The 14785-nt window shown below is 43.9% G+C and overlaps 1 protein-coding gene across 1 annotated transcript in view; it reads right to left on the reverse strand.

Annotated features, from left to right (window-relative positions):
• Window positions 1–9601: 9601 nt before the first annotated feature.
• MSN (moesin) overlaps window positions 9602–14785 on the reverse strand; it is a 69423-nt gene continuing 64239 nt past the window's right edge. The window contains exons 8-13 of the mRNA XM_039488792.1: window positions 14286–14449; window positions 13599–13729; window positions 12795–12955; window positions 12112–12204; window positions 10947–11180; window positions 9602–9844 (exon numbers count right to left, since the gene is read on the reverse strand). Of these exons, the coding sequence (XP_039344726.1) occupies window positions 9680–9844; window positions 10947–11180; window positions 12112–12204; window positions 12795–12955; window positions 13599–13729; window positions 14286–14449 (948 nt within the window). The 3' untranslated portion in view covers window positions 9602–9679. The remainder of the gene's footprint in view (window positions 9845–10946; window positions 11181–12111; window positions 12205–12794; window positions 12956–13598; window positions 13730–14285; window positions 14450–14785) is intronic.

Consider the following 14785-nt stretch of genomic DNA (forward strand, 5'->3'; position numbering starts at 1 on the left):
GGTTCTCTCTGAAGAGCACCAAAGTTAGGGTCCCATCCAGCAGCTCCCTCATTTCTCCCCTTCTCCTGGAGTCCCTTCTTTTCCCCACTGCCGCCTCCTCCCTAATTCCTCTGCTTCTCCTTTTCTTTCTCCTCTTTTATGTCATTTCTCCTCTCCACTCATTCCTTGCTTACATACTGACCTTCCTATCCCTCTGCTGCTACATAGACTCACCCTCACAATCAACCACCACCTTAGGTCACTCATTCAGTTGCCTCAAGTTCTGTGATGTTCTCTAACACAGCAACAGAAAGTCATGGCCTTGCCCATGAGCTGCTCCTGAACTGGGGCTAAACACACCTGCAGCCAGAAGCTAGCCCTCTGCTTTAATCACAGCTGCACTGGTGAGACTTTTCTGAGTTGAGCTCTGTCTCTGTCCTATGCACATCTTGCGGAAGAGCTTAAACTGAGTTTTTCTTGGAAAGGAGGAAAACAAAATTATAATTCCCATGTGAAGTCAATGGACAGGGGATGGGCATATAGCAATTTTGGGGCCTGGTCACCCTTGTGCCAGTGCAGAGCGACTAAGGGAAAGCAGTGGAGTAAATCTGCAATATACCATGGGTGAGATCAGAATCAAACTCTTCACACAAAGTGACAGCTGGTTAACACATTTCACAACTACTTGGAGCAGCCAGTGAAGAATATGGTGTCAAACTGCAGCTGGGTTTATTCTCCACTTCTCCTTAGGGAGAAATTCTGCTCTCAGATACAAGATACTCCTGGCAAAGGCCATGATGAATGTAACTTCTGTTCTTGTTTACGGTACCCTCCACTTTTACAGGACATTAAATACCAACTAGCTGCAGAGACAGGTGTCATTTTGTGCAGCAAAGTCAATGCATCATGATACAGGGAGACAGCACTCTTGTAACCACCACCATCACAGGGAAATTGAACTCCCGACCTCTAGACCTAAAATGGTGACCATTGATCCTTGAGCTAAAGTAACTCCTGTAGCTGTAATAGACTTTCATCCTCCATTGGCCAGTGTCAAGTGCGGGACTTATCATGAACATTGGACAATTGGTTGCACTCTCTCATGGAGTCTTTATGCTTATTTTTGTTTTTTCTCCATAGCCTAAAATAAAGGGATTCAAAATTGAAGTATATAATTAGTAGGAGAAAAGTTAAGAGTCCTACATACATATGAGAACACGACTTAGCCCCAATTGCTGTTCAAGAGTGTCTTTCAGGAAAGCCTGAATTACATTGGTTATTGCAAGTCATCCATATATTTGAATGGCATTAGCCAGCTTGACACCAATGGGCATTTATATCCAATTGTTAATTGTGGAAATAAGGAAGTGACTGGAAGAATACAGACGAAACTGATCTCATCTGCACACTGGGGACTGAGAGTTTCTGGGGTTAGCAGAGGTGAATTACTTCCACCTGCTTACAGAGTGAGACGGCCTTGTCTGTGTCCACTGTAGAATATCCTCCTGACTCTGCTGTCTACTTGCAGCACAAGTGCTCCACTTTGGGCTCCATAAGTTCCCCCCACCTTTCCAGGTTATAAATTAAATTAAACTAAACTAAACTAAACTAAACACACACACACACCTTGTTACAGTCAAGTGCCTAATCCCTTATCTTCTGGGCACTTGCAATATGCACTGATCTAACACCTCCATGGAAGCTGTGCAGCCACATTTATGGGCTTCACTTTAGTTCAGAGTCTTTCGTCTTTGTCCATGCTTAAGCCTGCATCTGCTCCACACTGTAAATGCAGGGCTGATGGATGTCAATTGTTCTGTGTTGACTAAAGCAGCTGAGAGCCACCCCACCTCTGGTGACATATGTCACCTCCAACTGTTTGGGAACCAAATATGCTACATAATGATATCATCTGGAATACTGTGGGCAGTTCTGGTCTCCCATGTTTAAGGAGGATGAATTCAAACTGGAACAGGTACAGAGAAGGGCTACTAGGATGATCCGTGGAATGGAACCTGACTTATGAAAGGAGACTCAAAGAGCTTGGCTTGTTTAGCCTAACCAAAAGAAGGCTAAGGGGAGATATGATTGCTCTCTATAAATATATCAGAGGAATAAATACCAGGGAGGGAGAGGAATTATTTAATCTTAGTTGCAACGTGGACACAAGAACAAATGGATATAAACTGGCCATCAGGAAGTTTAGACTTGAAATTAGATGGTTTCTAACCATCAGAAGAGTGAAGCTCTGGAACAGCCTTCCAAGGGGAGTAGTGGGGGCAAAAGACATATCTGGCTTCAACACTAAGCTTGATAAGTTAATGGAAGGGATGGGATGGTATGATAGGATAGCCTAATTTTGGCAATTAATTGATCTTTGATTATTAGCAGTAAATATGCCCAATGGCCTGTGATGGGGTGGGATCTAAGTTACTACAGATAATTCTTTCCTGGGTGTTTGGCCAGCAAGTCTTGCCTACATGCTCAGAGTTTAGCTCAGTGGTCCCCAACCTTTTCGTCTGGCAGGCGCCAGATGAAGGACTGTGGCGGCAGTAGAGCATCCGCCGAATTTCTGCGGCGTTTCGGCGGCGATGCCTCTCGATGATGTCTCTTGGCAGCAAGTGGCATCATCGAGAGGTGTCGCTGCCGAAATGCCACCGAAATTTGGTGGCATTTCGGCGGATACTCCACCGCCGGCCAGGACGCGGGCACATTTAGATGTCCCCGTGGGCACCATGGCGCCCACGGGCACCCCGGTTTAGCTGATCTCCATATTCAGGGTCGGGAAGGAATTTTCCTCCAGGGCAAATTGGCAGAGATCCCAAGTGTTTTTTGCCTTCCTCTGCCGCGTGGGGCATGGGTCACTTGCTGGAGGAGTCTCTGCACCTTGAAGTTTTTAAACCACAATTTGAGAACTTCAGTAGCTCAGACATAGGTTAGGAGTATATTACAGGAGAGGGTGGGTGAGATTCTGTGACCTGCATTGTGCAGGAGGTCAGACTAGATGATCATGATGGTCCCTTCTGACCTTAAAGTCCATAACTCTGTGACAAACAGCCCACACTAACCATCCTTACCAGTTAGTTCTTAGCTTTTGGTAGAGACCATCCACCACACTGGGAGGATGATTGGACATAGACATGAACATGCCTGCCTGGGGATGACTGTCCCAGGGGCCTGACCCTGGATCACTTAAATTACTGCGCTTTCAACCCTGCCAATACATTAAATCAGAACCTTGTGTTTTCTAACCTGTGGGTTTGCCCAACTGTCCGAAGAGAAACACGTCTCTCTCTGAACAGGCTGCGGGGCGGAAGTTTCTTTACACTGGACCAGATAAAAACCATCTTTCAAATTTTTTGTTTCTTCTCACATCCCAACAGACGGAGGGTTATAACAAAGGGACAAATCCCAGGAAGGGTAAGCAGAGAGATGGGGCAAAAGGGAGAAGAGGAGGGACTAAGGCTTCCAGCTGTCTCTCACCACATGTGGTTAGAGGGACAGGCAGAGAACATGTATGAGCACGGAATAGGCAGGAGGACAGAGCTCAGCAGAGAAAAGTGACTATTTAAATAGTCAATACTAAAACCTAACCACTGTACAGTCCTTGGTAAGTACCAAAGGCTGTCCCATAAAACTGCACATCAAAACACATGCACTTAACTACCTACCTCTCCACAAGGTCTTCCCCTTCAACAGTGCCAGCACATAATGCCCATACAGACTCTTTAGGGCTGTACAGACTAATATCCCTTTCTTGAATGCCAGCTTCTGAAACTTTCAGCTGTGCTCCAGATCACACCAACGGCTTCACACCAGCAGGAAATCTGAAATGTCACCTGCGCAAAACAAGGGCACAGGTTCTACACAGGAACAGTCAGGATAACCATAACTTGCCTGAATCGCACAGCTTTGTGTATGTTTGGGGTATGCTGACATTTCAGGTCAGCATTATGTATGACGGTAGCACCCAGAAGCCTTAACCAGCACTGCGGTCCCGTTGTGCTAGACACTGTACAGAGATACAATCCACCCTCAGAGATTTACTATCTAACAAGGCAGATGACAAGGATCTAATAAAGCAAATTAACATGGTGCAGAACTAGCAACTTTACTAGTTACATTTTGTTCTCTCTTTCTATTGGGGTTAGCAGTAGAGTGAGGAATGGAAAGTTAGTAAGAGGAAAGGAGAAGGAAATTCACCCCTCCTCCCTCTTTCAAGTAGAGCAAAGAGCATTTGCTCCATGTTCATACAGTGCTATGCCAATGGAAAGCACTGCATAAAATGTTAAGGATTATAATTAGACTGTACCCCTGGAAAGTTTAAAAGTTGCAGCAAAAACTTTAGAAGCACAAGTTACCATTTAAACTACACAACGTTACCTTTCTGTAACTTAGAAATGGATTGGGGTGGGGGTGTTGAGCCTTGACACCTTTCAAGAGAGACCAAGCATGGAAAATGTGAGCCCCGGTTGTTTTAGAGCCTTAGGAGCATGTGAAATAAGGCTGCAAAATAGCTTTCATTACAGCACCCTAACTCAACTTTTCCACACCTGTTTGCAGGTACATTTCTTCCCCAGTGGGTAGAGTTTTCAGAAGGTGGTTATTTAGGGTTAGTTTCCCATTCCAGGACAGTGAAAGTGCTCTCACTTCTGCCATAGGCATAGGCCTGGTCTAACCCGGGGGCGGGGGAAATCTCAATCTAAGTTACGCAACTTCAGCTAAGTCAGTGTACTTAGATCTACTCACTGCAGTGAAGACACTGCGGTGAGTCGACTACTGATGCTCCCCCATCCACTCCGCCTGCGCCTCTCGCCCTGGAGTCAAACAGGCGAGCACTTGGGGGTTGATTTATTGCCTCTAGACTAGATGTGATAAATTAACCCCTGCTGGATCGATTGTATAGACATACCCTTAGAGACAAGTCCCCAGTGAAGATATTAAGGATTACTCACACCAGTGTATGTCAGGAGTAACTCCACTGAAGTCACTGCACTTACATGATTGACTAAGTGGATGATCAGAGCGGTCTTAAAGTACATTCACACACACATCCATTCTTGAATCCCACACCTGTGCTGATGCTCATATCTAATCCGCTACACTTGACACTGTTTAATACAAGGTTGCCTCTTACACCATTGTGGTTCATACAGCCTTAATCCAGATGTTTGATAAGGATTTGGTACTTGTTTAGGAGAAAGTCAATATTGTATTGTTCCTGCAGCCATATAGTGGTATGTTTGATTGGACAATAAGAGGCATCTAAGACTCCACCACTGTGGACAAGGCATATTTACAGTGATTTAAAACAAGAAATAGTTAAGACACAAGACACCAGTGTAGTCTCAAACCAGTTGTCTTCTTTGCTGAGTCCAATAATCTAGTTATAAATTGGGAGCACTCCTAGAAAACAAGTACACTGAGCAAACTGTAGGCCAAAAATTTGATCATTACTTGGCAGCCCCACCTATCATGATCCTTTATCACCCAATGCCTTAGGGGAAGAAGGCTGTTCTAGAGACATGCTTGCAACCCACCAGAGGGGATAGGAAGTGTCACTGACCCCCAAAATCATGACCACCAGTGTTCCTTATTAAGTACAGATGGCCAACAGTAAGTTGTTCTGTAATGATTTTTCAACAATAGATCTCAAAGCACCATCAAAAATAAGGATCTTTATCCTCCTCATTTTACAGATGGGGAGACTGAGGCGCAGAAAGGCAATGTGGTTGGTGCAGAAAGCTCTTCTCTAGTCACATCTAAATCCCCAAGATGATCATTGTCTCTTCCCAATTATGACTCTCCTCTCAATATGGAAACTAAACTGCCCACACTCAGCTTGGAGAGAGCATGTGCAACATCCCCCTCTTCCTTCAGCATTTTCTCATCCCTAAAAATCTCAAACGACACATTTTTGAGATTTGGGAGGATAGTGAGGAAACAAGCAACTGGTAGCTTGGGGGGAAAAAATCCAAGTTCAAATCCCCACTACATAGGAATTTAGCTACAAAAAAACCAAAAACAGGCTAATCTATGCTGCCCTCTTGTGGCTTACTGATGCAAAGAGGCAGCTATGTCTCCACACCAGAAACAAGATTTAGTGAAAATTTTAACTCAAAATCCAACCGTTTTAGGTTCTTCTCTGAACTGGAAGCAGTTTTAGACATAACTATCAGGTTTTTTACCTTGGGTCATTCTCAGCTGTTAGGACAGTACAATCCTGTGACTCTGTTTTGACTTCTACGTCTTAAGTAGAGAGTTAGAGGCTAGGATGGAACCCGCAATTTGTGTGCATCAAGAAGAAACTACGGAATGTGTTAATGCCGAGAGGTTGGAGTTCCATGGTAACAGACTGTTGCAAATGAGCATGGCGGTGCAGTGGCAGAACATGGAAGTGGCGGGGGAAAGGCTTGAAACAGAAAGCACAGCAACCCAGATACACCAAGGATTTAATTTCGCTAAACTTTATTGGCACTGAAGGAAGAACAGGACATGGACTTTAACAAATTCCTCCAAACTAAAGTGTTTTGATACCAAGTTTCTTTTTGTGGTTAGCCATATGGGGCTTGTGAGGTAACTCAAGCCACAAGGGACTGATGTTTTAATATAACCAAAATAAAAAGTTTGGTCAAAAACATGTAGACATAATTTACAGCAACAAAAAAAACCAAAGGCAGGCAAACACTTCATAGGATAACCCCCAAAGAGGATACTCCATATCCAAGTAGTAAACAAACTGGGGGGGGGGGGGGAGAAGGGGGAGAAGAGGAAAAAAATTTGCTCAATGTATTGTAACAAATAATAAAAAAATGTGTCTAGAAATCTCACCATAATACTGAAAGCATCTTACATTAATTTCCTTGCAAAATATCATCTCTTTACAATACAGTATACATTTTCAAAGGGCGAGGGGACTATAAACATCTCCTCCTCCCATGACTAATATTTTCTAATTGTGCATAGCTAGAAAGACTGAAATCAAATATCATTAGATACCACTGGAATATAATACTGGTAGGAAAGGGCACAGCTGAAACAACTACACAAGGAGTTAGGTGGACTCACTGGTATGAACTGTTCTATTCCTATATTGGACCATTTGAAATTAGAACGTGACAAAAACAGAAGTCACGTCAACATAACACAGGAGTTCAGCAGTGTTCTGTGACCCATCACAACAGAAAGAGGTTTATTTGAACAAACATACTCCAGGCACTGTGCATCTTCTCATTAAGGAAACTGTTAAAGATGCAATAAAAGACTTTAAAAGAAAAAAAAAGCCAGTAGTTGTCACAGACAGAGCAGAACTGCTGAGAACCAGATTTAAAGCACCAGAAGTGAAGTTTAATTGTTGTCTGTTCTCTCATTACTGAGACAGATAGAATCAGTGCCAACAACTCTTCAGTAAAGAAATATGCAAATAAGTTCTGACAAGTTTAACTGCAATTTTATTTGTAACTTTCAAAGCACTGGGGTGTTTTGTGAGTTTTTTTGGTTGACGGAAGGTTTCCTTCTCCCTCCCCGCCTAAAGGCACATTGTGTCTGGGGACAAAAGTGCTTCAAAAATGCATGTATTGGACATTTGGAAGGATCTACATTAGGTTATGCTACCAACAGAGGTCCACTTGATCAGTGTTTGCACGGATCTCCATGCAAACAAGTGGATATTGCTTCTCTAAAATCACTCATACAGATGTGGTGGTTTCAAGCAGCACAAGGGATTCCTGAAGAAATACTGCAGGCTTGTATTAACACTGACTTTCTGGCACTCTTCTCTCCACACCACTAACATTCCACTGTACCACTTCTAGTTTGCCTTAGTAGAAGGAGTTTGAGTTTTGAGGAGCTCTAGTGTAAGTTTTCAGGTATTTTCTTTATACCACCAATAATGGTGATACTACATGGATGAGAGGGAGTGGGAAGCTCCCACAAGGTTGAAGTTGCATAGATTTTGGAAGATGCCAAACAAGAACACACTACCAGCCAGGCTGAAGGCTGCAAATTTAAAGTAGCAACAGTCTAAGCTAAGATGTGAAGAGCAGGGGAGAGGGGGAGTCCATTTAGATGGATTTGAATTTTAAAAAGGGCTCTTCTAAAACAGGAGCATTTTCCCCTCATTTTCTTCTACAAAGAATTAAAGGCCATGTCCAAGTCAACCCTGAACATACACGGTTCTTTCCTGCCAAGTGTGCACTGAATCTTCCCTATAACATGGACAGGAATGCATAACAAGTCCATTTGGATGACTGTCATTTGTTGCCCTGTCCAACAAGTGACAGTAAAACAGTAACAGCTAGCTCAGGACCGAGTCACCTCATCACTAGGGGCAGAAACTTCTGTTCTCAGGGCCACAGACAAAGGACACAATATCATTCCAAGGGGAGGACAGATTTGAGTTAGGAATTAAGTGTGCTGCTATCCTGTGACAATTAAGTTGGCAACAGGAAAAGAGGATTCTATTTAGGACAGACAGCTAGCAAGGTATCTTCTCTTCCCAACCAGAAGAGACGGCAGGAAGGGATGAAGGCACTGACCTTTAACAGATTAACCAGATATGAAATGAAAAGCCTTAGGTCACCGATTATTTTTGGGCCCCAGCTGCTGGTCATTTTTCCTAGTTTAAACTAATTAAAAAACTAAAGACACCTTATTAAAACCCTAAACTACAATATGCATCTGTGCACAAGTCATAAGGCACCAATGATTCATGATAAAAAGGCCTTTTCTGGAAGTTATCTGCATGAGAGGAATAAATGCATCATACTGAGACAGTCATGATTTTTGGTGGCTACATTTTCATTTGTTAAGAACTACTTAATTTTTAAGTCTCTTTTCCCCCTCCCCTTCCCCCTCACATATTTGCCTATTCCTTTAGAATTCTAGTTTGGGGTCACTAGTGGAAGTTAAAGCCCCTCCAACACAGTCTCTGCTACTACCTGCCATTGGCACAACAAATGGCAATGAACAAGAATAACTGGAGGAGGAACCCCTCTCCTCACTGACTAGGGAATTTACTGCTCCAAAACAAGTTACTTTAATGGAAATGCCCAGATCACTCCAAAGGACTCAGGAAACTTTTAGTTTCCTATTCTTAACTAAAAAGAAGTCTGATGGATCCCTCAAGAAGTTTTAACACTGACAGTTCAGATGATCTGTTTGGCTTGCTCAAATTTGGAGAGCAGAAAAACCTTTGGTCTTTCACAAACATTTATACTTTACTTCCAACCCTTTTTCACACAAACCTTCTTTCCCAACACCCCCCAACTCAATAAAACCAAACCCTTGCATTAAAGCAGCGATCTAGCCCCTAGCTACTCAATTCTAATACTGAAGTATTGTTTTAAGGCACGTGTGTCAGACTGCTGACTTTTACCATATGTAACTCAGTGGAAGTGTCTGGTTGCATCTCCTCCCAGTGGACCCAGAGAGCAATGCAATTGTTTCAGTGAACAGTACAAAGCCATGTGCAATTGAGACTTTACCCAGCTAAGCAAAAACAATTTCAGATTTGGAGTCCCCACCCCGCCCAAGACAACATGGATATTTTGTTTGTTCCTCCATTGCTGAACTGCAGAGACTGCACGAAACTCGATAAATAAAGACCATGGTCACTCTTCTGTAGTGGTTCCAGCGCAGCACGATTACACGTGAATGATGGGAGAGGACGAGAAAGAGGGGACAGCAGGTGCAAGAGAGTTTACATGGACTCAAACTCATCAATGCGCTGCTTAGTATTGCCCTGCCGGATCTGGCGGAGGGTCTTGTACTTGTCACGGCCCTGCCGCATGTTCTCAGCGTGGATCATGTCATTGGCTGTCTTCTTGGTTTCATCTCGGGCATTTGCCAGCTCTGAGGTAAGAGCCTATAGATGGGAGAAAGAAGTAGGGTTACAAGCCAGCACATGCAGCAGCGCTGAGCTGTAGGATCAGCAAGAGGTAAAGCGGGCCTTAGACCCAAAAGAACACTATCCTTTGAGATGGAAGACCCTGTGCCTACCTAATCTGGTATTCTCTCACCCCCAGTATTTTCAGTGTGGGATGTGTGATGTCACACCCTTTGCTCACAAATCTAGGTTTTGTCTAGTGTATGAAGAAGTCTGGACTTAAGTTAGGCATAACATTACATAGGAAAAAGGTGAAAACTCCAAAATGGTGTGCCCCCTGGGGCTCTCTAGCAAGCGATTTTTCCCATGGGGGCACGGGGTAGGGGTTGGAAAGGGACAACAATAGCAAGATATAAGATATTTATTTAAATAGTGAACAAAATGGCAAACCCCTGGCCATTAGAAAGGCACTGCAGATTCCAGCCACCTTTCTAGCATTGCTACAGCACAATGCAGTAATATTTCTGCCTTGGTCTGCCGGTGAAGAAGCCTAGACATCCAGTGAGTGATTCACAGCTGGACACACAGAGTACCACTTGTTCGTTCACCGCTGCTAAACAGACACCACCCAGCAGACTGAAGTTCAGCGTAGGTACTGGACAGATAGCAGGACAGTTTTCCTGTGCTGCTCTCAACAAGGCACTTCAAACCCGCCTTTGAGAGACTACTACTGGGGTTCAGCAGTGCAATCCAGTAGAGTCAGCCAACAGGGCAGCAGACTGGCATGGACATCTGCTTGATAAGAACTGGACCAAGTCCTTCATCCTGTTCCAGACAGCACTGAACAGCTGTCAGATGGCCAGCGGGATTCAAGTGGGCAGAATATATTGGACAGATGCTTTTCTTGGCAATACACAAGTACTCTTCACTGGCAAGAGGTTTGAATGGTTATTGGATGGGAGTGGGCGGGGGAGAGGCAAGCTTCTCCCCCACTCTCCCTATGTCTTGAATTGATGAGATTGTGGCACCTACTCCTCAGTAGATGCATTTAGTCCCCACTACAGCTACCTGAGCATGGCAGGCAAGAAGGAAACAGCAGCCCAGAAGCAGCAGATATCCCTGACCCCACCCCTGGCATTACCTTCAAGTGTTTCTGAACCCGTTCGTTCTTCTCTGCCTCAGTGGTGCGATCCTCCTCACTGCGGTCCTTGATGGTGGCATCTGCCTTCAGTTCAGCACTGGCCTCCGCAGCATTCTCATCCTGTTCATCATCATGCTCATTCTCAGACTGCATGGGTTCAGTGACATGAGGAGTGCTCATGGCAGTCTTCAGTTCCTCTTTGGTCTTCTCTAGGTCTTCCTGCACTGTCTGAGCCTGCAGAAGGGCAACATCCCTCAGTGGGTTAGCGGGAAAGAGACCCATTTCAAAGGCTTCTCTTACAGTCCAAGGGACCCAAAAGAGGGAACATCTGGGTTCAGATGTCTCTTTCAGAATGTCCATAACCCCTTTGGGTGAAGCACTTTCAAGTGAGAGGATTCATAGGCTGTCTAGGCACCATCATACACTAGTGGAGCTAGCATATGGCCATCAACCTCAAAGAGTTTTGATAGGGGAGTTGTAGCTTATTTGCAGTAACTAAAGGCAACTCAGATAATCTGGGCAGCCGTCTGTGTACAAGTACTGCAGAGTTAGGTGTGTGCAGATGTGCACACATTTGTATGCATTTTAAGTGTTCAGATACCCAACCTGCACCTGTAAATCCTGCACTGTGTATACTCATACCTTAAACCAGCCCTAGGCATGTGCAACTACACAGTCTGCACACAAATTAGGCATGAATAAAGGTGTAAGTGCGCCCATCGTTTTGAAGTCTGCCCACAGGATAATTCCCATGTCTGTCCATTTAAGTTGCAAGGTGGACATTTTCTGCTTATTCTTTTGAATAAATTCACTTTAGGAACACTGAATGAATTTGGAGCTGCGTGCAACTACTGGATTTTACCTGCATAAGTCGCTCTCACCACTTTTTGATCCAAAAAGTAGTTCTAGCAGGGTGAACTAAGAAATAACTGGTAAATTGATAGCTGGAGGCAACTTAGCTTTACCACACATTGGCTTCTCTCCTTTCTGCTGAAGAGTGTTCTGAGTCTTATTTTGAAGAGCTCTCCGCATGGTAAAGGACTTGTGGTTTGGGTTATACAATTAATCGCATGACATGGCCAGATGGTCAGACCAGTCCACAGTAAGAAGAGGAATACTGTGCTAAGGCCAAAGCTATACTTTTGTATTTAGGCTCCACTGATACCTTCTGTTGCCACTCCAAGGCTTCACTCTCCTTCTTCTGCCTGGCCATTTCCAGCTGTGAGATTTTGGATGTGAGTTCTGACATCTCAGCTGCCTGTGGAAGTAATAGGTTATTTTTAGTAGGAGAGAAAACCAATTCCCTTCTGATATTAGGCCCCTAAAGCCCCAGGAACCTGGAAGTTCCATTTCCACACTGATAAAAGAGGACTAGGACCAAAGGGGAAGGGTTTTGTGGGTTGTTTTTTTGGGGGGTGCCAGACAGGATTTCCAGAGATGCAAGAGAAAGACACCTAAAGCCACTTATGGATACATTGTTAGTTGCCTTATGCCCATCTTGTAACTGTGGGTCTTGGCTTGGTCTTTCCCTCCTTTTCTTCCTTTAACTCTAAGTAGTCTAGAACAAGGCCATAAAGTTGCTCTCTCAGTACCCAGCTTGACTAGTTAGCACATACATGGACCTTTACTGGAAAGTATTCTCCATCAATCACTACATACAAAACGCAGCTCAAATAGAGACCACAGTTTCAGAAAAATGCAATTAAGTTTCTTTAAATAGTAGCTTATGCCCCCTACTACAGCTACAACAACTAGACTACATAAAACTCACCCAGTTTTGAGGCTGGTGGTCTAGAACTCTAGTAAAAGCTATTCCCCCACTGCTAAGCTTTCAGGAAAGCTGCTTACCAGCTGCTCCTGGGTCTTTTTCTGATCATGGGATGCTTTCAGTAGGGCTTCCTTTGCCTCTTCTGCCTCTTTGCGTTCTTTAGCCAGCTTCTCTGCTTCTTCCTGGGCTCGTTTCCTTTCCTGCTCTAGCTCCAGTGCCCTGCGGGTCTGTTCTTCCAATTCTGAAGTGAGGACACAAAGTATGAGGCAAAGATTCTCTTTCTGATCCTCCAAGCACAAAATCCATGCAGGAAAGCAAGCTTCCTTCCCCATGACAGACATACACTTTCCCTTCACTCCCAACACAGAAATGTGGGTAAACAAGTGAGAGTAAATATTGGTGAACAGGTTAGGAATATACTGCATAGACAGTCTGGTTTTGCATTGTCCTACCCCAAATTACATCTTTTTTAAAAGTTAGCTTCAAATACCATCTGGTTACCATTGGTTGGAACCATTTGTCTGTAAAAGCACCAGACAACTCAAGCTCCTGTTTTGTGTTAGTTAAACCAAGAAGCAAATATACAGCAATTTGCTTTGGCAGCACCACATTTACCACCATTTGAGGTAGTAAGTTCAGGAAAAGGACAGGAAAGTCATCTGTGGTGCAGTCTCTCGCACCTGCCCCCTTAGGGTACCACAGGAAAAAAAGTCTTTCCATCAGCACCAACTGAACCAGAGCACCATGTGATTATGTAGCTCAAGGAAGTAAGTTGGTTGGTGGGGTAGGTAATTGTGGAATTTTTTTTATTATTTTTTTTTTTTAAATGAAGGCCCTATAGAATCAGACTATTCCAGTCTCTCCCAATGCACATTTCCTAATACCTAGTTGAGCTTTCTTGGTTTGCTCCTCAATTTGTCTGAGTCGTTCCATCAGCTCTTCCTTCTCACGCTCAATCTTCTCTTTCTCCTTTTCTGCTAGTTCCCTCTTTTTCTTCTCATTCTCCAGCAGAGCTCTGATTTGGGGAAGAAAGTTACAGTACAGCAGTTAAATCTAAACCACAATTCAAAGATCTCCGTACTTTATTATAGAAGACCTGTGAGCATGTAAGCAGAAAATGACTTAGTGAACTTTAGAGACATAAGATGGGTTAAATAATGTCTTTCATTGGACCAACTTCCATTGGGACACACACCTCTTTTTCCAGTCCTGGGACTGACACTAACACCACCACTGCAAACATTAGTGAACTGTGTTGGTTAGGTTCTCATTTGTAGAAGTTGTACAGGTCAACCGACAGCCCTGTTTAGGTCACCTACGTGGACAACCCAGACTAATTTGAAATATAGCCTGTAGAGTCATCATTAAGATTCAGAATCATGATATTGATATGAATAGACCTGAAATGCTTTGAGCTGCCCAAGGCAGTCTTACACAGGGTCATATTTATAAGGAGTGCCATCTACATCATATCTTTAGGTTTATTGGAGCAGAAATGAAATGAAATCTGCTTTAATCAGTCTAGCAGTGGACTCAAAAACACTAGTTACTCAGAGCCCTGCAGTACCCACCTCTCCATCTGTTTCTGATGCTTCTCTTCCCGAGCCTGTGCCTTCATCTGCTGCACCTCAATGGTGTCTGGTTTACGTCTGCGCATGTAGAGCTCATGGTTCCCCATGCACAGTGCCAGGATTCGCTTGTTAATCCGTAATCGTGGGGCATAGAATACAAAGTCCTTGGGACAGATGGGAGACCGCGTTAGATTCATCACTCCCCAAGCATGCGCCAAACACAACACTGTATCCAATAGCAGCCTTGCACATAAAAAATGTCAAGTGTCTGAGGGAGCCCATTACCAGTAATAAAAACGGATTTCAAACACCTATACCCAGCACAGACAGGTGCTTGATGACATGGGTCAAGTGCCTTGAATTAGCAGTACTAAACAGTTGGTTTAGATGATGAAGATTGACAGAACTTGTACAGATGTTTCCCCACAAGCACATTTTGGAGATTACAAGGAGACTATATAGTTGTCAGTTTTCCTGGGATTCCCAGTGATCTATGGTGC

Source organism: Mauremys reevesii, linkage group 9, assembly GCF_016161935.1.
Source record: "Mauremys reevesii isolate NIE-2019 linkage group 9, ASM1616193v1, whole genome shotgun sequence".
NCBI classification, from domain to species: Eukaryota; Metazoa; Chordata; order Testudines; family Geoemydidae; genus Mauremys; species Mauremys reevesii.